We start from the raw sequence: 27945 nt of genomic DNA on the forward strand, positions 1-27945 counted from the left end.
ACTGGCAGCTGTGGCAGTTTCCAGACTTCTTAACCTCCCCCCCAAATACCAAAGACAACTTAGAAGGTCAGCAGAAAAATTCTATCTGACCTGAGTGAAAGAGGATTGTGGTCTGGTCCCAGCCCTAGGGGGGTAGTGGTGGTGGGCAGTGGCAGTGTCTGCTTCCAGAGCTCTTGTCCCATGGACTGTGGGGGGATCCAGCGTCTGATCAGAGGTGGATTGCAGGGATCTCTTTGGTGGTGTTGCCTCTTGCCTTGTCCATAATTGGATCTGGGTCTCAATTGTGGCTAGTGGTCCTCCGGGTGAGAGAGAGTGCTGGCATGGCAGAGTTTGTGGTGACAGGGGAGAGGGAATCCTCCTCACAGTTCCAAGGCAGAAAAGAATGATTGTGGTCACTCCCAGACTAGAACACAGGCCAGGAGAGGAGTAGACACCTTTCCTTTGATCATACTACCTTGAAAGAGCTGAAAATTTACAGGTCCCTCTGAAAATGGCTGCACAAAACCCCTGAAACTTGGAACAGTACTTTTCCCCAACATTTGAAGCAGAGTCCTACCTTGACAAAGATCTAAAAGGGCAAGTAGTTGGCTGGAAAAATGAGCAAACAATACAAAAAGCTCAGACTATAGAATCTTACTTTGGTGACAAGGAAGATGAAAACATACAACCAGAAGAAGACAACAAAGTCAAGTCTTCTACATCCCAAGTCTCCAAGACAAATATGAATTGGTTGTAAGTCATGGAAGAGCTCAAACAGGATTTTGGAAATCAAGTAAGAGAAGTAGAGGAAAAATTGGGAAGAGAAATGAGAGTGATGTGAGAAAATTATGAAAAAGAGTCAATAGCTTGCTAAAGGAGAACCCCCACCCCCAAATGCTGAAGAAAATATTTTTAAAAAAGCCTAATCCAGATGGCAACAGAGGTCCAAGAAAACAATGAGGAGAAGAATACCTTAAAAAGCAGAATTGGCCAAATGGAAAAAGAGATTCAAAAGCTCACTGAAGAAAATAATTCCTTAAAAATTAGAATGGAGCAAATGGAAGCTAATGACTCTATGAGAAATCAAGAGATTATAAAATGAAACCAAAAGAATGACAAAAAACAAAAGACAATGTCACATATCTCATTGGAAAAACAAGTTACCTGGAAAATAGATGCAGAAGAGAGAATTTAATAGTTATTGGACTACATGGAAGCCATGATCAAAAAAAGAGTCTAGATGTCATCTTTCAAGAAATTACCAAGGAAAACTGCCCTGATATTCTAGAACCAGAGGGTAAAATGGAAACTGAAAGAATCTGCCCATTGCCTCCTAAAAGAGATCCCAAAAGGAAATCTCCTAGGAACAGTATAGCCAAATTCCAGAGTTCTCCAGGTAAAGGAGAAAATAATGTAAGTTGCCAGAAAGAAACAATTCACATACTATAGAAATATAATCAGGAAAACACAAGATCAAGAAGCTTCTACATTAAGGAGTTTTAGGGCTTGGAATATGGTATTCTAGAAGTCAAAGGAGCTAGGATTAAAATCAAGAATCACCTACTGAGCAAAGCTGAGTATAATCGTTCAGGAAAAAAATGGACATTCAGTGAATGACAGGACTTTCAAGCATTCTTGCTGAGAAAAAGCCAGAGCTGAATAGAAAATTTGACTTTCAAATACAAGACTCAAGTGAAGCATGAAAAGGTAAACAGGAAAGAGAAATCATAAGGGATTTATTAAAGTTGAACTGTTTACATTCCTACATGGAAAGATGATATTTGAAACTCATCATACCTTTCTCAGTATTAAGTATTAAGGTAGTTGGAGGAAATATATATATATATATATGTGTGTGTGTGTGTGTGTGTGTGTGTGTGTGTGTGTATTTATGGCACTGGGTGAGCTGAATATAAAGGGATGATATATAAAAAATAAAACTAAGGAGGGAGAGAGGAATATATTGGGAGAAGGAGAAAGGGAGAAGTAAATTATCTCACATAAAAGAGGAAAGAAAAAGCTATAACAATGGAGGGGAGAAAGAGGAAGGTGAGAGAGAAAGAGTGAACCTTACTCTCATTAGATTTGACTTAAGGAGGGAATAATATGCACACTCAATTTCCTATGAAAATCCATGTTTCCCTACAGGAAAGTAGGGGGAAAGGAAATAAAGGGGGGAATAATAGAAGGGAGGGCAAATGGGAAGAAGGGGTAATCAGAAGCAAACACTTTTGAGGAGGGACAGGGCCAAAGGAAAGGAGAGAATTACAGGGGGTGGGATGGGATAGGATGGAGGGAAATACAGTTAGTCTTTCACAACATTACTGTCCTTATGGAAGTGTTTTGCATGACTACACATGTATGACTTATATTGAATTCCTTGCCTTCTCAATGGGGATGGGTGGGGAGGGAGGAAAAGAGAGAATGTTGAACTCAAAGTTTTAAAAATGAATGTTAAAATTTGTTTTTAGATGCAACTGGGAAACAAGACATAGAGGCAATGGGGTATACAAATCTATCTTGCCCTACAAGAAAATAGAGGAGAAGGGAATAAGAGAAAGGGGAGCTACATGAGAGAAGGGAGGGCAAATTGGGGGAAAGGGTAATCTGAATGCATGCTGTCCTGGGGTGGTGGAGGGGAGCAATGGGAAGAAAATTCAGAACTCATCTTGTGGAAGTGAAAGTTGAAAACTAAAAATTAATCAATAAATAGAAAAAGAAACCAGTGTGGATAATAATAGCACCTCCAACTCAGGGCTATTGTGAAATAGTGTAAAGTGCTTAGCACAGTGACTGGTATCTAGTAAGTGCTTTATAAACATTAGTCATTATTATTATCATTATTGTTGTTGTTAAATAACTTTCCTAAGTTCACACAGAGTGTCAGGTCCCAGTGAATAAGTAATCTCCCTGATAAGGTGATGAACAGGAGTCCATTTAGGACAATACAGAGAGGGGAAGATAACTTCAGAGGAGAAATTAAAAATTTTGTGAATTATTAGCTTATCCTAAAAGGTATACCCTATACTTTCCTGTTTTGTGCATTTGTCTACCTTGTTCCTGGGGCAGCTGGGTAGCACAGTGGATAGAGTGCTAGGCTGGGAATCAGGGACTGAGTTCAAATGTGGCCTCAGACACTTACTAGCTGTGTGACTCTGGGCAAGTCACTTAACCCTATTTGCCTTAGTTCCTCAACTGTGAAATGGGGATACACTGAAGAAGGAAATGACAAGCCACTCCAGTATGTTTGCTAAGAAAATTCCATGGATGAGTCCATGGATTCACAAAGAGTTCAACACAACTGAAGGAGTGAACAATAAAAACGACACTGTTTCTGTGCCAAATGGCTCCTCCCACCCACTCCACCTATTGAGTTCCCATCCATTCTTTAAAATCTCAGTGACTGAACTGCCGTCTCTTGCAGACAGACCTCCCCATCAGGAATCACTTTTCCTCCCTTTGGATCTCACCAAACCAACACTTTGTTTAAGCCTCTCAGATGTATTCATTAGGGATGGTTGTGAACTACAGTTCTTTGTTTACATGGTATTTTATCCTATTTAGCTTCATTAAGTAGAAACCCAGACAGGCTCTAGCCTGGTGCTCTTCATGCAGTGCACTCTAAAGCAGTCTTGAATTCAGTAGAAAGGTAGAGCTGGAGGGAACATTAGAGAGAGGAAAGGATGTCTCACTTGTAAGAGTTGGAGGAAACTGGGACCAGAGGGAGAGAACAAGGGGTAGTGATGTGGGAATCACTCATGCAAATTGTAGTGATTTCATGGTGCCCTCCCTGTTTCTTGCTGTTCATCACAAACTACATAGGCTAAAAATGGTCTTCTTTTTTACATTGGGCCTAGGGAAATCCTCTTAACTCTTTCTTTTGATTCCTAGATCCTAGAACTGTAACTAGGATGTGGCAACCAGAGCTTTGCTCTTGAGTAACGGGGAATTTCCTTCCCATAGACCTGCATCTTGAAGTCTTCCACAGGTTTGCAATGCATGATGGAATCCTGCATCCTTCATATATCCCAGGCTGTGACTCCTAGGATTTTATAGTGAAGTCAAGTCAAGAAACATTTATTAAGTACTCACTATGTGCCATTTTGCTAAGCACTGGAGATACAAAGAAAAAAAAGCCAAACATCAAATAAAAACACCCCAAACATTATCACTTTCTTCTAGAACTCAAAGAAGAATGGGTCGGGCAGGTTGAGGGAATGGTCTATCTCCTTTCACTGTGTGACTGCTCCTGGACTGGAGTTATCTTTTCCCCCAGGATTTTCCTTCCAATCCTCACTCAACAACTGTTTGTCCAGCAGGTGAAAGAATTCCTAGTTGCTCCAACCTAGATCTCAAGCATGTGTTTCCTCTCAGCAAAGGAAACAGCTCTGAGAGTCAGCTCAAGGTCACACCTTGGACTCTTCATGTGAGAGTATGAATGTGTGTGTGTGTGTGTGTGTGTGTGTGTGTGTGTGTGTGTGTGTGTGAGAGAGAGAGAGAGAGAGAGAGAGAGAGAGAGAGAGAGAGAGAGAGAGAGAGAGAGAGATGGGGGTGGGGGGTGGAGGAAACTCTGGAATCTCAGTCTCAAGCTGACCCAGGCTTCAACCAATGTCAGCACCAAAGGTGAGGAATGTTCTCAGCTTATGTCCCAGAAATGAGTAACGATTGTTTTCCTAGGAAGAGAATGGAGGTTGATATTTTCAGAGGAAGGAAGAAGGCCAACTAAAGGAAATGCTCTAAAGGAAATGTCTTAGGAGTGAGGACAAAAAGCAGAACCAGGACTGTAGTTTGTGGTGACCAGACATTAGGGACTCGTTTAGGGAATGAATTCTCGCTTTTGCGGGGCTAAGTCCCCACTGGAGAGGGACAGGAAGGGAAATACCTAGGTTAAGGAGAAAAACTTGAGGTAAGTTTCTGAGGAATCAGAATCACCCCCTTTCCATCCATTGCACTTAGCCTGGACTAAAGTTATATGCTTTCAGCTTCTATTTCTGATAGTTTAACTCAATGGGACTTTCCATCCTCATTTCCCAAGAGGACTACACTAGCCAATCAGCAGCCAAAGAATCAGCAATTTCATTAGTTACTAAGTAAAAGTGTTATCTGAATTTTCCTCTTGACTTCCTTCTCTCCTCCTCACCTAGCTCCTGAGGCTTGTAGAAAGCTTCTCCCCCAGTATTACTTTCACTACCATCTTCTCTACACCCCTCAGGTTCTTACATACCTCACCCCAGGCAGGGTAGACCTGACTCTGGCCTTTCTCCTTTGTAAAGACCACTGGTCTCTCCCCAGGAGAGGTAGTGATGATGATGATGATACCTTACACTGTGGGGCAGCATATTGACTTATCAACCTATAATTTATCTCATCTATGTTACAGTGTATTTTTATTTTTTTCTTGTTAAACATCTCCCAATCACATTTTAGTCTGATTTGGTTCCACTCAGGAGTTTTGCAGGTGAAAGGCAGTCCAGAACTGAGTTTGATGCTTCTGCTTTGCTCTACAATGGTACTGGGCAACTTACAGAGTTTTACTCTCCTGAAGCTATTTTACTCACCATGTTCCATGAGGTCTGTAAGTACCTCCATTTTACATGTGAGAAAACAGGCTCAAAGAGAGGAAATGACTTGTCCAAAGTCACAAAGCTAATAAATGAAATACTGCAACTTGAACCCAGTTCCACTGACTCCAAATTTAGTGCACTTTCTATTACTCTGCAGTCTAGGATTCTGGTGCTCTATATGCAGTTCTCTGAGCCTTTGCTCTCCTCTCCTACACTTTTATAGCCCCATAGACAGCTAGGGAGTATATTCCCTCTGCTCCTTAGAATTTCACCCCCTTCAATATTTCAAAGAACTATTTCCTCATTTCTTTCTCACCTACAGGAATAGCAAGGGTCTCCCTCAATTCCATCTACTGGATTAGGATGGATATATTGTGCCCAGGGAATTTGGGGGAAGTGCTGTTGCCCCAATGCAGACTTTTCCCCAGTCAATCAGTCAGTCAACAAACATTAAGAGTTTAATATGTGCCAGCCACTGTCCTATACCCTCCTTGAATTTTGATTTTCCAATCCCCTCATCCCCAGTCTGTGTTTCTCCATTTGGCTTGCCCTACGGATATGGAGGAATGGAAAGAAATAACTATTTCTATAATGCCCTCAGTGTGCCAGACACTGTTCGAAATGCTTTTCTATTTTTTTACAAGTATTATCTCATTTGATTTCAAACTTTGAACCTTTTGTCACTTCTTCCCTATGTACTTCTGTCCCCTACATCTCTCCTACAAGATCCCTTCTTCTTGGAGTATGATTCTCCTTCCTTTCTTCCTCCTCTGGGAATTAGCTCCTTTGGTCATCCATCCTTTCTTTCATTTCTATCTTCCTTCCTTCCTTCCTTCCTTCCTTCCTTCCTTCCTTCCTTCCTTCCTTCCTTCCTTCCTTCTTTCCTTCCTTTCTTTCTCATTTTAAGTCAGTCTCTATATTCAGACCTCTTCCAATAAACATGCTCATGTCTCCCCCTTCTTTAAAATACCTTTACTTTGCCATATCCCTTATTCAGACTATTATCTTATATCTCTACTTTGTTTCACAATGAAACTCTAGGAAAAAAGTATCCACTTTCATAGTAGTACCCATTTTTAATCCTTGGACATCTAGCTTCTAACACTACCATGTAACTGAACAGTTCTTTGCAAAGTTATTACTCTCCAGAGCTTAGGGACGCACATCTACCTGTAATCCCAGGTACAATAAGGTGGCTGAAACTGGTGGATGTCTAGAGTTCAGAGCTGTAAAGAGCTATGTTGATCCATTGTCTGCACTAAGTTTGACATTAATATGCTGAGCCCTAAAGAAAGGGGTTAGAGGGGGACCACCTGTTTGCTTGAGGAGGAGACAAACCAGACCAGGTCAGACATAGAAGCAGTCCAAGCTGTGCAGTTCAGTAGTGGGAATGGGCTTCAGATTAGCCCCTGTATCTGCAGCTTTGGACAGATGGGAGACCCAGATTTTAGGACAAAACAAAACACAAAGTTATTTCACTAAATCTCAACTGCAAAATGTTATAGTATTTTCTTAATCCCCATCTTCCGGACTTCTCTGTGGCTGTTGACACTGTTAACCAATCTGTCCTCCTGAATATTTCCTTTTTCCTTGGTTTTGTGACATTGTTCTGTCCTGGGGCTCCTACCTGCCTGATCACTTCTTTTAAACTCCTTTGCTAGATCACTGTCCATATCCTCTTCCCTAATCATACATTTTCCTCAAGATTGTTTTTCTTTTGCTACATCCTCTCTCTCTTGGTGATCTCATCAACTCACACAGTTCCATTTTTTATTTCTATATGTATGGCCCTCAAATGTATATATCTAGGCTTTATATCCCTAAACCCCTGAGAACAAAAGGAAATACTTAAGTGGAGGCTTGTGAGCTCTCTTTTTCAGTAGATGTCCACCCAGAGAGAACCTTGAATCTGAGACAGTTGTTCTGAGGACTTCATATATGAAAGGAGGACAGAGAGGTGGCCACAGGGTCTACATACTATATTCCCTTGGTATAATGTAACCTTCTTGAGGGCAGAGACTATTTGTTTTTTTTTCCTAATCTTTGTATATCCCAGTTACTAATGTTGGGCTTTGCACATAGGTGCATAATAAATGCTTGTTCAATAAATCAAACATTGAAAGCAGAGGCAATTACATCATGAGATCTTCATCAGACAGCTACAACAGGAGAGAGGCAGGGTGGATGGAATGAATGGTTGGGGAGCCATGATGGAAAGAGAGCTGGAGGCCTGGGAAACAGGGGCTGGTTCTGGGAGAAACATGAATAGACAAGGGTTCTATATAGGTATAGAGGGAGTATAAAGGGGAAGAGATAAAAGAAGAGGAATTGGGATAAGGTGTCTGGGACCCAAAGTGCATCAGAAGTTACTAAGACCTTCAGGTCTCTGGACAAAGCTTATAAGACTTCCCAGATTTGTCACTGGGATAAAAGGATGTCATGGTCTTGATATGTATAGGACTACTTTTTCTGTCTTTAAGGCCAATCCCAGGTCAGAAATTTTCCTACTTTCACCCTTAATCCTTAATCACCATAGTGACAAGTGACATTGACTCATTGAGCCACTGAACCCCATCACCTCATAAATATTGGATGCTGATTCTGGTGCTGATCCTGGTAGGGAAGCCAAGCTGTGGGCCCAGCTCCCTCCCATGGCTAAGCAGACCTGAGCATGGGCTCATTCTCCTTACACTTCCCATTTTCTCAGCCACAAGCGCTGGCATCCAGTCAGCCAACAAGGAGCTATTTGTGTTATTGTCACATCTTGCCCTAGGAGCTGGCCAGAGAAATACAGATATCTTGCTCCCAGTTCTCCCCATCTTGTTCTATCTCTAGTCTAGACCTTGTTTCACACCCATATGGAACTGCTGATTCTTTACTGGTCCAGATCCTTCTCTGATCCCAAGGCCTCTGCTTTCCATATATCCAAGTGCTCTCTCTCTATGTCTCTCTGTCTGTGTCTCTCTCTTTCCCCTAATCAATTACCCTCAATACTGTCTTTCTATGCTACTGATTTCTCTGATCTCCTAGACCAGACCTGCTGTTAGGCTCCATTTGCTGGAGGCAGATGATACTATATATTCCTCTACTCCCCATTGGCTGGAACAGCGCACTTGCATGACAGGACAGAAGTGTTTTCCCCAAAAAGTTTCCTCAAAGCTTGTCTGCAATCTGCAACTTTCTACCCCACTCCAGGAAACTCAGGATGCATCAGTCCTTCCTTACCTCTGAAAGAGAACTACTCTGTTCCTCCTTTCCTGAGTGGGGTTAGAGGCTTTGTAGATGGGACCCATGACTCTGAGAGATAAGGCTTGGGGGATAGTTTAAGGAAGATGTGGCATACATAAATGGAGTCTGGTGAGAGAAAAGGATATGGTTACATACTTACACAGCTATCCACAAAGACTGATGGTATTCATTCTATTGAGAGGGGCTATATTAAACCCTCCTCTCTCTTCCCTATATCAAACCTTTCTTTGCCTCACTTAGGACTCCGAGTGGAGATGTTCCCTTAAAAGGGCACTTGTGATTGAGGCAGATCTCAGTGTGGACCTTTCTCAGGTTTTCTTTCTTGAAACTTAATCATAGGCTCTTAGCCAGGAGAGACTCAACCATTAGGTGTAAACATCTAAGAGATAATGAGAGTTCAGAATCCTGTCCCCAGCACTTTTGTATTGTGGTTCCTCATCCCTCAATAGATTACACTCCAATCATAATAACTGCAACCTGACTCCCACCCAGGTAGAGGAAACTTGCAATGGCCATAAAAATGTGTAGGAGGGAAAACTTTGTGCTGCCTGATGCTTATGTGGAGGGGAATGTGACTCCTGACAGGTGGACAGAATACTGAGTGTGATGTTACACAGCTTACATAACTATGTAAGGGGCTAATTTCATTTGGCTGGAGAAACTTTGGAGAAATCATTCAGAGAGACATGTGGACAGAGGACATCAGGCAGGTAGTGGAGAAAAACTTTGGAATGACAGACATGCATGGGAAACTGGTTCCATGCTTTCCTTGTAGTTATTGGAAATTCTAGAGACTTCTGAAAATGGTCTTTTTCTCTTTTCTCTTGTCACTCCCTAAAACACCACTGGGGCTCTCCAAGTAGTTGTATTTTAGAGAATGAAAGCTTCACAACAAAATCTGCTTTCATGTTTACTTCTGGTTTTTTTTTTTTCGGGTATTTAAAATTTTTTATTATTTATTTTAACTTTCCTTTTAAAAAAATTTTGAGTTCCAAATTCTGTTCTTCTCCACCCTCACATGTTTTCTGAAGGTAAGAAATGTGATATCAATTATACATGTGAAATCAAGAAAAACATATTTCCATATTATCCATGTTGCAAAAAAAGCAAGAAAAATAAAATGAAAAATTATACTTCAGTCTGCATTCAGACTCTTCTCAGTTCTTTCTCTGGAAGTGGATAGCATTTTTCATCATGAGTCCTTCAGACTTGTTTTGGATCATTGTATTGTTGAGAATTGTCAAGTCATTCGCAATTAATTATCTTATAATATTATTATAACCATGTACAATATTCTCCTGGTTCTGCCCACTTCCCTCTGCATCAGTTCATATAAGTCTTTCCGGGTTTTTTCAGAACTCACCCCCCTTGTCATGTCTAATAGCATAATAGTATTCTATCACAATTATATACCATAATTTACTCATCCATTCCCCAATTGATGAGAATTCCCTCAATTTCTAATTTTTTTTCTCAACAGAAGAGCTACTATAAATGTTTTAGTATATATAGATCCTTTTCCTTTTTTTGTTTTTTAAAATTAATTTATTTTTAGTTTTCAACATTCATTTCCACAACGTTTTGAGTTCTAGATTGTTTCCCAATCTCTCCCCTGCCCCTACTTTTGTTTAATCTAATTTTTTTATGCAATTATATGTTAGAACAATTTAAAAGGATTTTTAAAAAAAGTTTGATTTCCAAATTCTATCCTTTCCTCTATACTTCCCTCAGTTCCATTCCTCCCTGAAATGGTAAGCAATCTGAAATTAATTTATTCTTATCAAATCATGTAAAATATTTCCATATTAGTCATTTTGTACAAGAAGACAAAAAATAATGAAAATTAAAAATAGCATGCTTCAGTGTGTATTCAGATAGCCTCAGTTCTTTCTCTGGAGGCAGAGAGTCTGCTTCATCCTTAGTCCTCTAGAATTATCTTGGATCCTTATGTTGCTAAAAATAACTAAGTCAATCACAATTTTTCATCACAGTATTGCTATTACTGTATATAACATCCTCCTGCTTCTTGTCATTTCACTTTGCATCAGTTCATGTAAACCTTTCCAAGATTTTTTGAAATCATTCTGCTGATCATTTCTTAAAGCACAATAATAATCCATCACAATCAAACTACAAGTTGCTTAGCCATTCTCCAATTGAAGGGCATTCCATTCATTTACATATCTTAGCAAATACAGAAAGAGCTGCTATAAATATTTTTGTACATCTGGGTCTTTCACTTTTTTGTGATCTCTTTGGGATACAGACCTAGCAGTGGTATTGCTGGATCAAAGGGTATACACAGCTTGATAGCCCTTTGGGTACAGCTCCAAGTTGTTCTCCATAATGACTGGTTACTGATTACTTTTAAAGGTAGAGGATAATACCTAGCTTATATCCCTCCGCTTGACTCCTTCCCTCCAAATACTAGTTACACAAAAGATTATAGTAAATCACAAATAGTGAATAAATCCACTTATCCAAGCAAAGCAGCAAACAGAAATCAGAGAAACTGTCAGATTGATATAAAATACACAAGAGTAAATCAGCACTTCACCTGGGAATGAGTTAAGTTTTCAGACTTTGTCAGATTCTTTACTGGAATCCAGCTTTAATACATCTACAACATTCTCCTGATCCATCTGTTTAGTTACAGTGTTAAAGAGGAAAGGTTCATCTGGCATCACCTATTTTTGATGAAGCCTTAATGGCCTTTATACAGTCACTCTTCCCTTTCAAAATGCTCACAAACCATATCTTTTATAAAATGTTTTAAATTTTTTTCTGAGAGTCAAAAGCAAAATTCATTGAACCACAGATTGCGCACTTCTCCATCTTCCCTTTTTCAAAATATTGGAACATTTATTCTCCATTTTTATGGGACCTACTACAGTAGTGAAGACTTTCACTGATCTACACTAGCAGCTCAGCTGCAGCACCCTCACAGTGAGCTATTATAACAGTCCAGGCAAGGCCTGACCTCTGGGGCCCCTTCCTTCCCTGACATTCTGTGATTTCTGGGCCCTTTTGGTTTTTCTTCACCAGAAAAATATTAGAACAGACCCTGCAAAAGGAACCTCTGCCTGGGAACTAATGATGCACTTCATTCCTAATGCTGATTGGCTCTCTCAGCTCTGAGGTTGCCCAACCCTGGGGCAGAGAAGAGAGTCTGTAAATTAGTCCAGTTGATGTTGGGGTAATTCCCTTAAAGAGAAGACGAGTCTGACTCTTAGACATTTCTGGGTCCTTCAGTCTCATCTTGTCTCCAGGATGCTGTGTGTCTTGCTCCCCAGGGGCATCTGGACAGAGGTTCTGGCTGTGACTCTGCTGGTGCTGACTTCCCAGGTGGTTGCAGCAGACATGCCCCAAGTAAGTACTGAGCAGAAGCTCCCTAGAGAGCCCAGGTGGGGCCCGAGGGGAGCACTCTTCACTCTGGGCCCAGAACAAAGGAAGGACCTGGGCCAGGATGGTCCTCAGAGAGAGATGGGCAGTGGGTGAGACTGGGTTTCAGGCTCCCATCCCAACTAACTCTTCCTTATGCCCTTGTTTCCTTTCCCCCTTTTCCTTGGCATTCAGGGATTTCATGCAGCCTCTCCTCCAAGAGCTGAGGCTCCAGGCAGTTTGCAAGTAGTTATGAAGAAGGGCACTGTGCTGGTGCCAAGGATAGAAAGAAATTTCAAAGACAGTTCCTGTTCTCAGGGAGCTCACAATCGAAAGAGGGAGTCAACAGGTGAACAAATCTATGTGAACAAAATAGATACAGGAGAAGTGGGATGTGATCAAGAGAGGGAAGGCACTGACATTAAGGAGAATAATGACAGGCATCCTGAAGGTGGAGTTGGAGCTGATGCTAGGAGTAAGCCAGAGAGAAGAAGATTCTGAGAATGGGGAGCAGTCAGAGAGAGCCCAGAGTTGGGAGAGGGAAAAATGTATGGGAGGAAGAACAGGAAGGCCAGTGTCACTGGACAGCAGAGTTCTGGGGTTCTGGGAACAAAAAGTTAAGAAGACTAGAAAAATAGGAGGGGCCAGGCTGTGAAGGGCCTTCAAGGCCAAACAGAGGATTTTATATTTGATCCTGGAGGAGAGAAGGAGTCACTGGAGTTTACTGATTTAGGGGGAGGACAAGGTCACAAAATGCCAAGGTGTCCCATCCCGTTTAAATGTTTCTGTCCTACTAAACATCATCACAGCATCTGCCTAAACTACTGGAAATATTTAAATTTGGCTGTTACTGGGGGAGGAAGGCATAGACTTTCCTGGATTAATTTCCAAGGTATAATTTCAATGCCGTAAGTAAAGCTGGAGTTTGGTTTTCATGAATAACATCACAGTGGAGTAGGAGGAAGCGTCCCCATCTATTCCTCAGAGGCAGGTTAGAGGCAGTTATTGGGCTGGATAAACCAAGGGGATCAGACTGACTTTTTTCTGTCTTCATGGTCCCTTGTTAATGGGCTGAAAAAGAGAGGTGTAGACTCAATGTTCCCTAGTCCCCCACTACCCTGGATCAGACAGGGCTTGCACTCTTGGACCTCTGCCTGTCAGTGCCATCTCCGGTCTCCACAATGCTACTGCTCTCCCTGAAGCCCAGACCTGGATCACAGGGTCTCTTCCATAATTCAGGAGGGGCATGAGATATTTTGTCCTTGGCAGGGAGGAAGCCCTCTGAGATGGGGCACAAACTTTTTCCAGCTTGTGTGAGTATAGTTGGGGAGCACTGTCTATATTATTGCCCCTCCAGCCTGGCCTGGCACCTGCCCTGGCCAGTCAGAGTCTCTTTCTAGTCTTAACCTGCTCTAGAGGGGTCCTCCAAGATCTAACCCACTATCTACCTTTGCACTTTGTGTCCTGCACTGCCTCTGAGGGGAGAGCATGCCATAGGTAACACCCATTCTCCAGGGCTGGACAAGAGAGAAGGGGACTTCTAGAGATAGTATGTCATGGCCTGAGTAAGGGGAGACCCAGGGGCAGGGGATCTCCTAGTCCTAGCAGGGTGAAGGCTGGTGACCTCAGCTGACAACTCCAGGATCATCTAGGTATCAGCCATGGGTGTACTGAGCAGGTGCTGCCCCCATGTGGACCATCATTCAAACTACACAATATTTAAATAACCTCCCTGCTAGAAGTGAATCAAACTTTTATTAAGCTCTTACTTTGTTCCAGGCACTGTGTTAACTGTGGGGGATACAATGAAAGGTAAAAGTCCCTGGAGATGACAACATGAAAACAATGTGTGCAAACAAGTTATTTTTAGGACAATTTAGAAATAACCAGTGGAGGGAAGGCACTAGAATTAAGAGGAACTGGCAAAGAGTTTCTGTAGAAGATGGGATTTTAGTTGGGACTTTGAAGGAAGCCAAGGGAGCCACGAGTCAAGTCTGAGGAGGGAAAGCATTCCAGACCTGGGGACAGCCAGAGGAAATGCCCAGAGCTGGGAGCTGGAGTGTCTAGTAGGAGGGTGTTAACCTGAAAGTTTGGTTAAAGCAGAGGCAACAGGCTAAATGCATACATTTTCATTATTTATTATAGATTAATTCATTCTCTTTAAAATTACAGTACGTGGAGTCCAAGGAGCTAGACAGCGAATCTAGCTACCAAATACCAAAAACAGGCAGCCTTAAATCTGTTTTAGGACAAAGAAGGTGTTCTGTGTCCTTCAGATTTATGGTCTCCGTAAGTGATTAAATAGACCATTAGAAAGGAATTTCTTAATTGCATAGGTTGTAAATCCAGTAAGATAACAGAGTTTGACAAAGTTTCACATAGAAATTACGACCCAAGATGTCTGTGTTTTCTTTACCATTAACATGCCAAAACATAGTATATATCTACAAGTATTAAGATATAGTAAAGGTCCCACAAAGATAGTGTCTTAGATTAGAGGTCTTGTAAGGAATGTTAAGTCAGTCCTGGCTGGTTTTTGTTGACATAGGAAGAAGCACTCTCTCAGTTTGCTTCAGAGAGGACAAACAAATTATTCCAAAATTTTATATTAAATATTATCAAGGGACAGCAGGGCACCCAGTGTCACTGGGTCACAGAGTGCATAAGTGGGGGAGGGGAGTGAAGAAGAACAAGACTGAAAAGGGAGGAGGGACCAACATGTGAAGGGCTTTGAAGGCCAAACAGGATTTTAAAATTTGATGCTGGAGGGGACAGGGAATCACTGGAGTTTATTGAGCAGGTGGGTGACAGGGTCTGGTTTGTGCTTTAGGAAGATCTATTAGCAGCTGAATGAGGGATGGAAAACAATGGGGATACACTGGGGGCAAGAACACCCAGCAGCAGCCTATTGCAATAGTGCAGATGGAAGGTGATGAGGGCCTGAATCAGGGCCATGGCAACATCAGAGGAGAAAACGGGGCACATTCAAGACACTTCAAAGGTAAAACTGCCAAGTTTTGACAACAAATTCAATATGGGCGATGAGAGTGAGGATAACAGAGATTGTGAGCCAAGGTGACTGGGCGATGAGGGTACCTCACACTGGTGAGAACCCAATAGGGAGAGAACCCATATCTCTAGGAGAATGAGCTCAGAAAAGTGCAAGCATAAGGAGGAACTAAGGGAGTGTCTATAGCCTTTAGCTGGGGCTGACATTTCATGTGGGCACAAGTGGAAAAAAAGGCTAGAAAGGGACATGGGAACAGAGGTGGAGAAGACTTTGATTTCTAGGCTTAAGAAGTTGTTCTTTAAACAGCAATGGAGAGTAATGGGGTGAGCTGGGGGCTTAGGAGAAAAGATTCTAAACCACAGAGAGCAGTTTCTGGAGCTTGGCAGAGAGCCATGTTGCAGACTGTCAACCTGAGAGGAAGGACTGGGCTGAGTAGGGCAGTCACAGGTATGAGGATGGACTCAGGATTTATCAGCACAGCCAGATCAAGGGTTCAGGGAAGCAAAGAGGGGCCAGAGGCTCTAGATGTGTCCAAGATTCAGAAGTACAATGTCAGAAATTTGGTAACATCAAGATTTAAAAGTGGGAAAATGTTAGAACACATTTTCCCACTTTTAGATTTTTAATTTACTAAGAGGACAGGCAAATGTCTAAGAAACCAGGATGCTAAACATGTTTGAGGTTAGAATCAAGCGCATTTAGAATTGAGGGTTAGAATCAAGCATATCAAGGGGTCCGGGTCTGACTTGCTTGAATTGGAGACCACTTTGGAATGCATGCTCTTTCACTGGGGGAATTGTCTTTACTTTTGTATTTGCATTTCTAATGCTTCTCATTTGGTAATTAGTAAATGTTTTTTTTTTTCATTCATTTATTTACTTAAGAGTACTATTTATAAACCTAGATCACTGAGTTTTAAGTGAGAGTCCTTTGGATGCAGGTGAATATTTAGAAGGATTTGTTTGTAAAAGGAATTAGAGAAATAGGATATAATCTAGGGAGTGATGAGAGAACAGAATGAAGGACAGTTCTATTTATTGTATACTTGTCTGTATTTCAGCACTCATACTCAAATGGATCTATGATCTCACTGATTCAAAAGTTCCTTCCAAAGTGCAGATCTCACCTCATTGGCTCCTGTCCCCATACTATCCCATAAATTTCCCTATGGAGTCCACCCAGGTTCATAGGAGTCATTCTATTCTCTCCTGACATTGGAAGGATATCTGTGGATCTCACTGTTTGTCCATGCATCATCCTTTTTGTCTTGCCCTGTATGTAACCCCTCTTCTCTTCCTATCATATGTTTCCTTGATGATATGTTTGACACCCTTTCCCTCTTTGGAATGTTTATATATTTCATATATCTACCATATGCCTTGACAGTGCCTTGTGTTTGATGGCCAGCTTAATTCTTCATAGGCAGTTATAATCCATATCTTTCTGCCATATAACAATACCAGGAAAATATTAGCATTGTGAAGATGAACTCTTGCTTTCATGAAAAGCTTGGGATTAGTTAAAGGAGCTGTGGGATTTTCTGGCTGAAATCTAACCATTCTCCTCCTGCTGATCAACTTTGTGCCCAACTCATGACCCATCTGTATGTCTATCCCAGACAGCTAGACTGATGGACAAGCTCTACGGAATGTTCATCCGAGTGGTCTTCATTCACTTGGTGTTTCCAATTTTAATGAATAGGCCAAACTTCTTTGAGTGATTACAAGTTTCTTCCAGAAGGTTTTCAGTGTTCCAAGTCTTCTTAGAGTCAGTCCAATGTCATCCACAAGAAGAAATGGCTTGGCAATTAATAGAGAAAAATAGGAAAACTACAACGTGTGTCAGAACTATTATTCAATATTGATTCTGGACCATTTAAAATAGCTAGACAGTGTAAAAGGCCCAATAATATACATGCCAAAATAGACACAGGAACTATATGGACAAAAATATAAAACATTTTTGTATAAGTAAAGTCATATCTAAATAATTTAAGTAATATTTATATTACATGGTTAGGTAATATTGATATGATAAAAATGACAATTTTACCTAACTAATCTATTTATGTATTGCCATCCCAATTAAATTACTAAAAAATTGTCTTACTGAGTTAGAAAAAAATAATAACAGTGTTCATTCGGAAGAACAAAAGTCAGGAATTTTAAAGAAACCAGGAAAAAAAGATGTAAAGAAAGCAGATTCAGTAATATCAGAACTTAAGTTATATTAAAAGGTGACAGCATTGTTGAAGTGTCAAATGGATAATTTTGATTATTTTAAATTAAAATTTTCTTGTATAAATAAAACCCATGAAGCCAAGAATAGAAGGAATTCAGAAAATTGGGAAAAATTTTCATAGACAATATTTCTGATTGTGTTGGAATATTGCTGTGGTGTAGGAAATGATGAACTTGTTGATTTAGAAAAACATGGAAAGACTTGGACTTATAAAGGAAGATGCTGTCCACCTTCAGAGAAACAGATGAGAAACAGAAACAAGCACAGTATGGTCTTACGTATATGTTTATGAGTTTATATGTATAATTTGTGTGTATGTTTATAGATATCTATGTATACATATATTTACATATAAACATATGTGTACCTAAATTATAACTTTCTGGCAAGGGGAGGGAGGGAAAAATAAAGTAAAAAGTGCACAACAAAGAACAAAAGAAAACCTACAAGGAAGCAAAGTAAAGCTGGATAGCTTTGAAATCAATACGTAGTATTTATTATACAGGTTTTCTTGAAATGGAAATTTATTGTTTTGTACTGAATCCTCTCATATTCTGCTCTGTACATGGCAATGTTTGTTTTTCTTTTCTTATTTTGTATTTAACTTTAAAATAATCTTAAAAACTTAAAAAAGAAGAAGAAAAAATATCTGGGGAACCTCACTGTTCATAGGGAATTCTTCTTTGACCTGGACACTACACTCGATCTCTTCTATCACAATGGCCAATATTGTTGGGAAATAAGCACTTCAGAGTTTTTCTGTGAAGGACAGTGCAGCCACATAGCACTTGGACTCCAACAACAGTCCTGGATGTACTTAACATGGTGGTAAAAATGACTGTGAAGAAAACAAAGACAGGAAAAGCAGCTAGATTGCCAAGTGTTCATAGAAGAGATTTATGTTAGAAATGACACAGTTGTGAGGGTATCAAGGGACCAGTATTCAAGGGATCTGAAGGAGGGAAAGATCCTGGAAATTACTGGACCTTATTGATATCCAAAGGAAAGATGACTGAGAGAGCATCAGTAACTACTGACTTATATGCCAATTCTTTGGGATTCAACAACGGACTAAACCTTTACCATTTCAAAATTAACTACAAAATGTATAGAATATAAGAGCCCATCATTCTTATTGCTTGTTAATCAGGAGTCTTTGACTCCATAATCATTCAAAATTTTCTGAAAGACTGAAAAACAGAAATTACTTCGCTCGATGTTCCTCTGATGATAAATACCCAGTTAGGCAGAAAAAAATTTAATATTCCTACAAATAATTTACACTTATGTTAAAAATAGACCAGCCTTACAATCCATACAGGAAAGTGTGAAAGGGACAAAAAATGCCCATTGTTCAGATTATGACATCCTAATTAATGCATCATTCTGCATATTTAGAGGAAGCTCTGCAGATGGATAATAGATTGGACCCAGAACTGAAAAAAAGGAATGGAGTTGGTTGGGTTGCATTTGGGAAATGGCTCAGTGCCTCTCCCACTTCCAAATGGCTCCCAGTTCAAAGTGTGGTTTGTTTCTTTTTGTGTTTGTTTGTTTGTTTTTTTTTTTTTTTGCACAAATGTTTCTTTTCTTCTTCAGAATCTTAAGGTTTCAATTTCCAAAAGGAGATGCTCTAGTCAGTTGTAACATTTTCTCAGTGATACCCTGTCCTTATGAATGATAGTAAGAAAGATCATGGAGGAAATGTATGATTGGAAAGAAAGTTGGATGTGTCTTATTGGTAACCTCAGAATTTCCAAAGACCTACAGTTATTTCTCTAGCTTTCTGGGGTGGGTCTTCTATAGAGGATCTATGGAAAAATCACACAAGAGGAGCAAGTGTGGATAGGTTTTGCTCTTTACTGATAGAAGGAAGACCACTGGGATGAGTCAGAAAATCAAAGTACCTTCTACTGATATGGGCTCTCTTGTTACCATTTGCTTTCCATGAAATAGAGATTGCCACATTTATTGTCTCCATTTTACAGAGGAAGTAATTGATTCAGAGAGAAGTGATTAGCACAAGGTCTCAGATTCATCTGCCCAATTGGGATTGGAAGCCCTGTGTTCTGACTACAGACAGTGTGATCCAGTGGAAAGAAGTCAGGAGTCCTGGGTTCAAGGCTTGATCCCTCCTTTCCTACTTTAGTGACCTTGGGCAAGTCACATCACTTTCTTAAGTGTCAGCATCCCCATTTATAACACAAGGATGTAGAACAGCATGGCAGCTAACTTCCCTTCCAGTTCTGCATTGAATGGCCTGATTATTTTAAAATTGGTGGATTCTCCACCTCTTCCATAAAGAAATGTATCCCCGCTCAATTCCTCAATTATCTCTCTTAGGAGTTTAATCTCCCTTCAAGGCTCAGCTTTTGCAAGAGACAGTTCAAAACCAGAAAATGTTGACAGTAGATGAAACCGTGATCTCCTCTTATATGCTGTTTGGTTTTGTAAAGTGTATGTTAAATTTAACAGGAGAGGACCCAAACTGCCTTGCTTGTCTCTGTCCCTTTTTGACATTTCTTCTTATCCTTGTATTTCAAAAAATGTTTCGCTGATGATCTTTACTGTCATTTTTTGCCGCATTATCTCTACCCATCAGTCACTCAGATCTAAACCAAAAACTTCCCCACCCCCACAAATGGGAGCCCTGTGTCTTTGGGTTGTGACTGAAATGTCTGGATTATTCCTTGCCTCTGGTCCATCACCTCTTTGCCAAGAGATGGGAAGTGCTTCAGTCTGTGTCTCCTGGAACCTTGATGGGTCACTGCACTGCCCTGAGTCTGAAGTCTTTTAAGGCTGTTTTCCTTCATACTATTGTCATTGAGGAAACTGGCCTCCTTGTTCTGCTCCCTTCTCTCTGCATCAGTTCACACAATGTTTCCTGGGATTCACTGGATCCATCCCTTTCGTCGCTTGTCACAGCCCAAGGACACACTTCTTCTCTCTTAGAACAGAATGTGTTTAGTTGTTTCTCAAACAGTGGCACCCACTTTGTCTCCAGGTCTCTGCTACAGCAAAAAGTGCTGTTATGTGTATACACACCCATACATACAGACCTATCTCATCATATGTATATGTTATATGTATTTGTGTACATATATGTATGTATATGTGTGTGTATGTATCTCAGCTATGTGTCTTCTACCTTTGACTTTCTTTGGAGCATATGCCTACTGCTATTATTTCTGGGCCAACAAAGGATATATAATTTACTGACATTTTGGGTTCAAATCATAAATTTCTTTCTTTTGAAAAATATATTTTCAATCAGCAAAAAACTGCCTTTCCCACCTCCAAAACTTATACTTCTCCCTTTCAGACTGAGAGGAAAAACCAAACCCCCTGTTATAAATATGCACAGTCATGTTATACAAAGTTTTGCATTGGCCATTTAAAAAATTCTCCTTTCTGCATCCTGAGTCCTCTTGATCAGGAAGTGGGTGCGGTGTTTCACCATCAGTCCTCTGCAGTCATTGGTTATTACGGTGATCAGATTTCCTAAGTCTGTCAAAGTTGTTTGTCTTCATATTATTGTCATTGTATAAATTCTTCTGCTGGTTCCATCCACTTCATTCTGTATCCATTCTCACTATCAGTCAGTCAATAAACATTTATTAAGCACCTACTGTGTGCCAGGCTCTGTGCTAAGTTTAAGTACTGGGGATGCAGAAAGAGACCAAACCCCAAACCCAGCCTGGGTGACAGGAGGATGGAGGTGCCTTTATTGGTGACAGTTTGGATGTTCAATAAGAAGGGGCATTGGAATCATTCTTACAAAGAACTTCACCTGTGAGCAGATTTTTAGCTTTGTAAAAATATTTCACCTTGGCTAGATGAGATTCTGCTCACGTGATTATCCTACATGTTTTCCCTTCCTTTCTCAGCCAGACTCCTACACAAAGTGCCTGTACACACTGTCTCCACTTCTCTCCCTCAGGCCTCAGTCCTCGGCAGTCTGGCTTCCCACCTCATTATTCTAATGAGACTGCTCTCTCCAAAGTGACCAAGGATCTATGTCTTCATTGCCAAGGCTCTTCTCAGGCTTCCTCCTTCAGAACTTTCTGCTGAATCTGCCCCTGTCAGCCTCTCTCAGCTCCTGGGTGTTCTCTCCTCTCTGGGTTTTTGGGACTGCTCTCTCTTTGTTCTCTCCTTTCCTGTCTGGTCACTTTTTCTCAGTCCATTTTGCAGGCTCATCATCCACATCCTGTGCTCTAAATGGGATTGTTTCCTAAGGGTCTGACCTGGAGCCTCTCCTCTTCTCTCTGGGACTTCCTCAGCTCCCATAGACTTAATTACCATGTCTGTTCAGATGACTCCTAGGTCTGTATTTCCTGCCCCAGTCTTTGTCCAGCATCACTTGCTGCCTCCTGGTAATTCAGGCTGGATGTCTCTAAGCTCTTAAACACATGTTGAAAACTGAACTCATTGTTTTCCCCCCTCAACTCACTCTTTTTTCAGACTTTCCTCTTCCTAAGGAACATATTACAATTATATGTTTATATTCCCAGCACCTAACAGGGTAGCCAGCACACAGTAAGCAGTTCATAAATGCTTATTTATTAGCTGACTCTCTTTGAGGAAGTACAGTTCTGCACAGAGAAGGGAAGATAAGTATAAAAAGATCAAGGAATTGATGAGTTGGGAGTGGTGCAGAGGGCAGGTCAGACATGGAGGCTATTCACATGTGTGGAGGTGGGAGATGAAATGCTGAGTTTGGGGAGCAGCAAGTGGCGGGTTTGACTAAAACATAAATTGTGTGTGAGAGGGAATAATGGGGGATGCTGGAAAGGCAGGCTGGAGTCAGACTGGGAGGGCTCTGAGGGCCAAGGTCAGGGCTCTGAAACTTCTCCAGGGGTCCATAGGGAGCCAGCACAGCTTCTTCAGGAGCTGCATTAAGTGGTCACAGTTACATATTCTGAAATCACTTTGTCCCTTGTGGGGGGGATATCACTCAGTAATAAGCATTATTAAGCGCTCCCCATGTGCCAGGCACTGTGCTGGGGGCTCGTTTACACATAAAATCGAGTCATTTCCTGCCCTGGAGGAGCTCACGTTCCAGGAGGAGGATGTAAGACGTGCCCAGGAGGGGCACTGGGGGAGGGAGCCCAGGTCCAGCAGAACTGGAGCAGAACTATCCATAGCGAGGGTCATATTGGGGTGATTGCTGTCCCCTGACCAGAGAGGACAGAGGGCTGTGACCTCCAGGGTCATGGAGGTGTGGGGGGGTCTCTGCAGAGGGGCCGGGAGGGGGTTAAACTGGGGGGAGGAGGACTCGGGGTAAAATGTCCTGGGAGTGTTTGCAGCAGACAGACAGGAGCGGTCCGGGAACCTGGAGGTCTGGGTTCTAGTCCTGCTCCAGTCCAGGTTTGCGGGGTGACCTCGGGAAAGTGGCTTGTGGTCTCTGGGCCTCGGAGGGGGCGGGGCTGAGCATGCGCAGGAAGGGCCGGGGATGTTGGTCACATTCTCCTTGGTCAGGCCCCGTTTGCGGTCGTAGGGTCGAGGGCGGGGTGTCCGCAGGGCTGACCCTCCCCCGGTGTCCCCTCAGAGGACTTCATGAAGCAGTTGAAGGGCGAGTGTCACTTTGTGAACGGGACGCAGCAGGTGCGGTTTGTGCTCAGAAGCATCTACAACCGGGAGGAGATCGTGCGCTTTGACAGCGCCGTGGGGGAGTACGTGGCGGTGTCGGAGCTGGGGCGGCGCGAGGCTGAGGCTTGGAACAAACAGAAGGAGCTCCTGGAGCAGAGACGGGCCGAGGTGGACACTTACTGCAGGCACAACTACGGGGTGTTTAAGCCCTTCTCAGTGCCCAGGCGCGGTGAGTGTGGGCCCCGGGAGGGGAGGAGGTCCCAGGGAGAGGGAGGAGGGAGCGGGGGGGGGGGCGTCCTGGGGAGGGGACAGAGCAGGGGGGAAGACAAGAGAAGGGGCTGGAAGGGAGCACAGGGGGAGGGGAGGCTGTGATGGGACGGGGCAGGTGGGGAGGAGGGAAGGGGGGGGTCACAGGAGCAGATGCAGAGACGGGGCCCCCGGAGCAGGGGAGAGAGCGGGGGGAGCAGGAGAGGGGGAGGTGATGGATTGGGAGAGAGGAGGAAGGGAGGGGACCAAGGGGGAGGGGCAGGGAGGGGAGATGGAGATGAGGAGAGATGGGGGACAAAGGGGGGATGAGGGGGAAAGAAGAAGAATGGGGGAGGGGATTGAGATGGAGGGAGAAAGAAGGAGGGATGAGAGGGAGAAGAGTTAGGGAAGTGACAGTGAGAAGAAAGGGAAGAGACATGGGGAGGAAGTAGGAGCAGGAAAACTGGAGAAGAGAGAAGAGGACAAGAGAAGGGAAGAGAGAGGAGAAGAAAGGAGAGAATGAATGGGGGAGGGACAGAGGGAAGGGGGAAGAGACTGTCTTATACTAACATGGATTCTGATTCCTTGCGTCCTTTTTCCTCAGTCAAATTCAGATTTCTTTTCCCTCCTCCAATTCTAATGGGGATTAATTACTTTGGGAACAAGCCCAAACCCTTTGCCAATAAATAACTCACATTTATACAATACCAAAATGGTTAATAGGTAGGAGGTAGGGCAATGGAAAGAGTGCCAGGCTGGCAGTCAGGAAGACTCCTCTCCCTCAGTTCAAATCTGGCCTCTGACATTTCCTGGCTGTATTACACCGGGCAAGTAACTTAACCCTTTTTTCCTCAGTTTCCTCATCTGTAAAATGAACTAGAGAAGGAAATGTCCAACCACTCCAATGTCTTTCCCAAAAAAAAATCCCAAGTAGTAGCAAAGAGTTATACACAATTGAAAAAAGAGAGAACAAAATAATTAATATAAAATTAAATCCTCCAGGTCTTAAATGCCCAGGCTTCATGAACCTTTTTAAATCATGTATGCAACTTTACATTTTTTATCCTTGAATCTTAGCTCAGCAGAGACTTCCCATGCTCTGCTCTCTCCTGTCTCAACCACATTCTCTCCCTCCCTTCCCCCTCCCAGTCTTCTGTGATGACTCTGAAATTGTCTTTCTCCTCAGACCCAGACATACTTCTGCTTCTCCCAGGGTCCCTGGACTCTGGGTCAGGATGCTACTGGGCCTAGATATTCACCACTGTTCCCCTGAGATTCAAGATTTCCTCAGTGGATTGATAGCATCTCAATATTTGACCTAGGAGTATTTCTGAAAATAGTTTATTGTATGCCCTTATATTCTGCTTTTGGAAATAATCCTTTACAAATTATCTGTTTACAATGAGAAATCTTACCTGCTAATTTCTTCCCATATCACTGAATCCTGATGAGCTGGGGCTGTGAGAATTCAGCACCATGGACTCCTGGACCCACTTCCTGCTAGTTCAGATTTCTAGTCTGAGGAGTAACTTAAATGTCTACCAAGATGCCCATTTCTGGCCCTGGGAAGGAGAGGAAACGTGAGGCTGGTTGTGGATCATGTGGCAGAGGTGGTGGCTGGACTAAGAAGACTTACTCTGTCTCCCTCACTCAGGATCTTTCTTCTTTCTTCCAGTTGAGCCCGAGGTGATTGTGTATCCATCAAAGTTGGCTCCCCTGGGACACCACAACCTGCTTGTCTGCTCTGTCACTGGTTTCTATCCTGGGGACATTGAGGTCAGGTGGTTCCTGAATGGGCAGGAGGAGACAGCTGGGGTTGTGTCCACAGGCCTGGTCAGCAATGGAGACTGGACTTACCAGATCTTGGTGATGCTGGAAATGACTCCGAAGCGTGGTGATGTCTACACTTGCCAAGTGGAGCACTCCAGCCTTCAGAAACCTGTCATCTTGGATTGGAGTGAGATAGAGCTCCCTCACCCTCCAATTCTAACATTGGTCAGGACATGGAGCTACCTCTGAGATGCCCTCAGTGTGTCTCCTGGACCCTCTTTTCTTCTGCACTGGGCTGATACAAACCCCATGCAGTGCTACCTGCCCTCCTTCCCTTTCCCAGCCCAGCCTCCTAATGGTAGTGCTGACCTAAGAGCTATGGAAACCTTGTCAGCTTCATCACTGACCCCAGCCCTGGGAGCTGGCCTCCCTTTGGGACTCTATGATCAGCTTATAGACCCCTTTTTCGTAGGGTTGGGGAGCTAGACTTTAACATAGATTGATGTTGGTTCTCCTGGTGAGCTTTCACTTTCTGAGTCCTGACAGGCTCTTTGCTCATCCATCCATTCTTAGACAGGATTTAGCCACTTTCTCAGGCTCCCCTCAGACCTCTCTGCTCCCCACATGGGGCTGACTCTTGAGGAAAAGTTTTAATCCTTGGTGTCTCTCCTCTGCAGAAGCACAGTCTGAATCTGCCCAGAGTAAGATGCTGAGTGGAGTTGGGGGCCTCGTGCTGGGGTTGATCTTTTTTGGGGTTGGCCTCATTGTCCACAAGAGGAGTCAGAAAGGTGAGATAGTCTGGGAGAAAGGCCTGAGGCCTCCTCTCATCCATGATCTTCTCTAGGACAGAGAGGACTTTTGATTGTGCCAGAAATCTGACCTCAGGTCAGGAGTGAAGGCGTGGTCTGGCTGTGACTCCAGCTCTTCTCCCTACCCCCACCCCCAGGAATTTATAGAAGGTGGTGAAGGGGCCAGATCCTAGGGCTCAAGGGTGTTAGGGAATCTCACATTCACAATAGAGAGAGCCTTGGGAAGGGTCTCAGGTTCCCAGCCTTTAGCCCTCCCCCTGCTGTTCTCCCTTCCCCACATCCACTCACACTGTTGTAACTCGATGGATGAAGCATGGATTAAGTGCTTCCTCTGTGGTGTCCCATACTGGACTAAGCTGTGGCAGGAGTCCCCTGTCCCACAGTGCTCAGAACCTTGGTGCCCTTTGCTTCTGTGGCTCTAGGATTTACAAGGATTTGTATGTCTGTCTGTCTTTCTTCCTTTCCCAGGAAATCGTGGTTCACAACCAAGTGGTAAGATCCTTGTACCCAGATGGATCAGGATTCTCACGCTACAGTGTCTGCCCAGTGGGGCCTGAAGCTAAGAAGAGACTTGGGGGCCCTTAGTGGTAAGAAGTGGTTCTGTTTCTAGGTTCAGACCCCCATGTAAACTCTTCTGTGCCTGTTCTGTGTCCTCTGCAGGGCTCCTGAGCTAATCCCTGAGCCTGTGTCCCCTGGAACTGCCGAGTCCCCAAGCCTCCCTCTCATGTTTGGAGTCTCCTGCTTGTGCCCAGATCTCCAGGAATTAGCTTTACTGACCCCTTCCTTGGCATAGCTCCTTGCATGTACCTTTGACTGTCTGGACTCTTGGTATTTCTCCAAGAGAGCTTCAAAGACCTCCTCCACCCTCCTTTCTTTCTTTACCTTTTTTTAATCCATTTTTGTCCCTTGAACCTTCACCCATGGATTAGAAGACTGAGAATCAACTGGTGCTTGGTGATACGGAGACAAAGTGAAGGGAGCAGAGGAGGAAACTTCAGCATTTGGGATTTGTAGATTCTGTCAAAGTGTGAAATCCCTCCAGAGGTGCAGATGGCGATCCATCCACACCTTTTCATCCTGAGGGCCTCTTGTTGCTACAGAAGTTGGTTAATCAAGAAGCTAGTGACCTTCCTGATATATTTGCTGATATTATGTAGATGCCAGTGCCCTCACAAGCTGTTTGCCCATAAACCCTTAACTTTCCCATGTGATGGGCCCCCCTCCTTCTGGTGATTCATCTCTCTGATGACTCTTCTGTCATTCTGCTCAGTTCTTATTTGATGATATACTGTAGCCTGTGCTGGCCTATCCTTGCCTCTCCATGGCACTTTTAACAAATTAAAGTTTTAGTAATACATTTTATGTTCATGTTGTATTCATTGCTTAATATATATCCTGCCCCCATTGCTTTTCCTCATAACAAAATTTTTACTCTAAAGTTCCCTAATAACTGTCACACAGATCACATGTATCCAACAGTACATGCATCAATACATACACATAATCTCCCCACTTCCTTCATGAAATGTTTTTTTTCTGTCCTCTGTGGCCAAGTCTGGTAACTAATTATATTAACATTCAGCATCATTTCCCCTCATTTTGTAGTCCTGAGTGTATTTCTTTCCTGGTTCTGCTCACACTGTTCTGTAGCAGTTCACATAAGTCTTCCCATGTTTTATTTTTGTTGTTTCTTCTGTTGCAACACAATTCCATTACATTCCTGTGCCACAATTTGCTTAAACCTTACTCAGGTGATGGGCCCCTGCTTTGTTTCTACTTCTTTGCTACCACAAAGTATTTTGAGATTTTTCCCCCATCTTTTACACCATTGGCATGTATGTTAAGCTGAGATTTTTCCCTTATCTTTTACACCATTGTCATATATGTTAAACTGTGGGATCTCAGCATCAAAGGGCATAGAGATTTGGACACTTTTGAGCATGCTTCCAGATTGTTTTTCACAAAATGTTGTACCAGTGCACAGCTCCACAGGTAGGACATCAAGCTGTCTGTCTTTGTGTAGTCCTTCCCACAGGAACCATTTTCATGTCTTAGCACCTTGGAAAATTTGGTGAGGAATAAGTAAAATCTCTGAGTTGTCTTAATTTCC

General features: G+C 42.7%; 1 protein-coding gene across 3 annotated transcripts in view; it reads left to right on the forward strand.

Moving 5' to 3' along the window:
* Positions 1-27192, forward strand: part of LOC140526147 (H-2 class II histocompatibility antigen, E-S beta chain-like) — a 37019-nt gene extending 9827 nt beyond the window's left edge. The window contains exons 2-6 of one of the 3 annotated variants that reach the window (XM_072642105.1): positions 22970-23239; positions 24932-25213; positions 25704-25814; positions 26304-26327; positions 26496-27192. In XM_072642105.1, the coding sequence (XP_072498206.1) occupies positions 22970-23239; positions 24932-25213; positions 25704-25814; positions 26304-26327; positions 26496-26509 (701 nt within the window). In that variant the 3' untranslated portion in view covers positions 26510-27192. Of the gene's footprint in view, positions 1-12085; positions 12162-22969; positions 23240-24931; positions 25214-25703; positions 25815-26303; positions 26457-26495 lie in introns of those variants that run through there. The other 2 variants (XM_072642104.1, XM_072642103.1) reach the window with 2 other exon arrangements.
* The last annotated feature ends 753 nt before the right edge of the window (positions 27193-27945 follow it).

Source organism: Notamacropus eugenii, chromosome 2 (genome assembly GCF_028372415.1).
Source record: "Notamacropus eugenii isolate mMacEug1 chromosome 2, mMacEug1.pri_v2, whole genome shotgun sequence".
Classification (NCBI taxonomy): Eukaryota; Metazoa; Chordata; class Mammalia; order Diprotodontia; family Macropodidae; genus Notamacropus; species Notamacropus eugenii.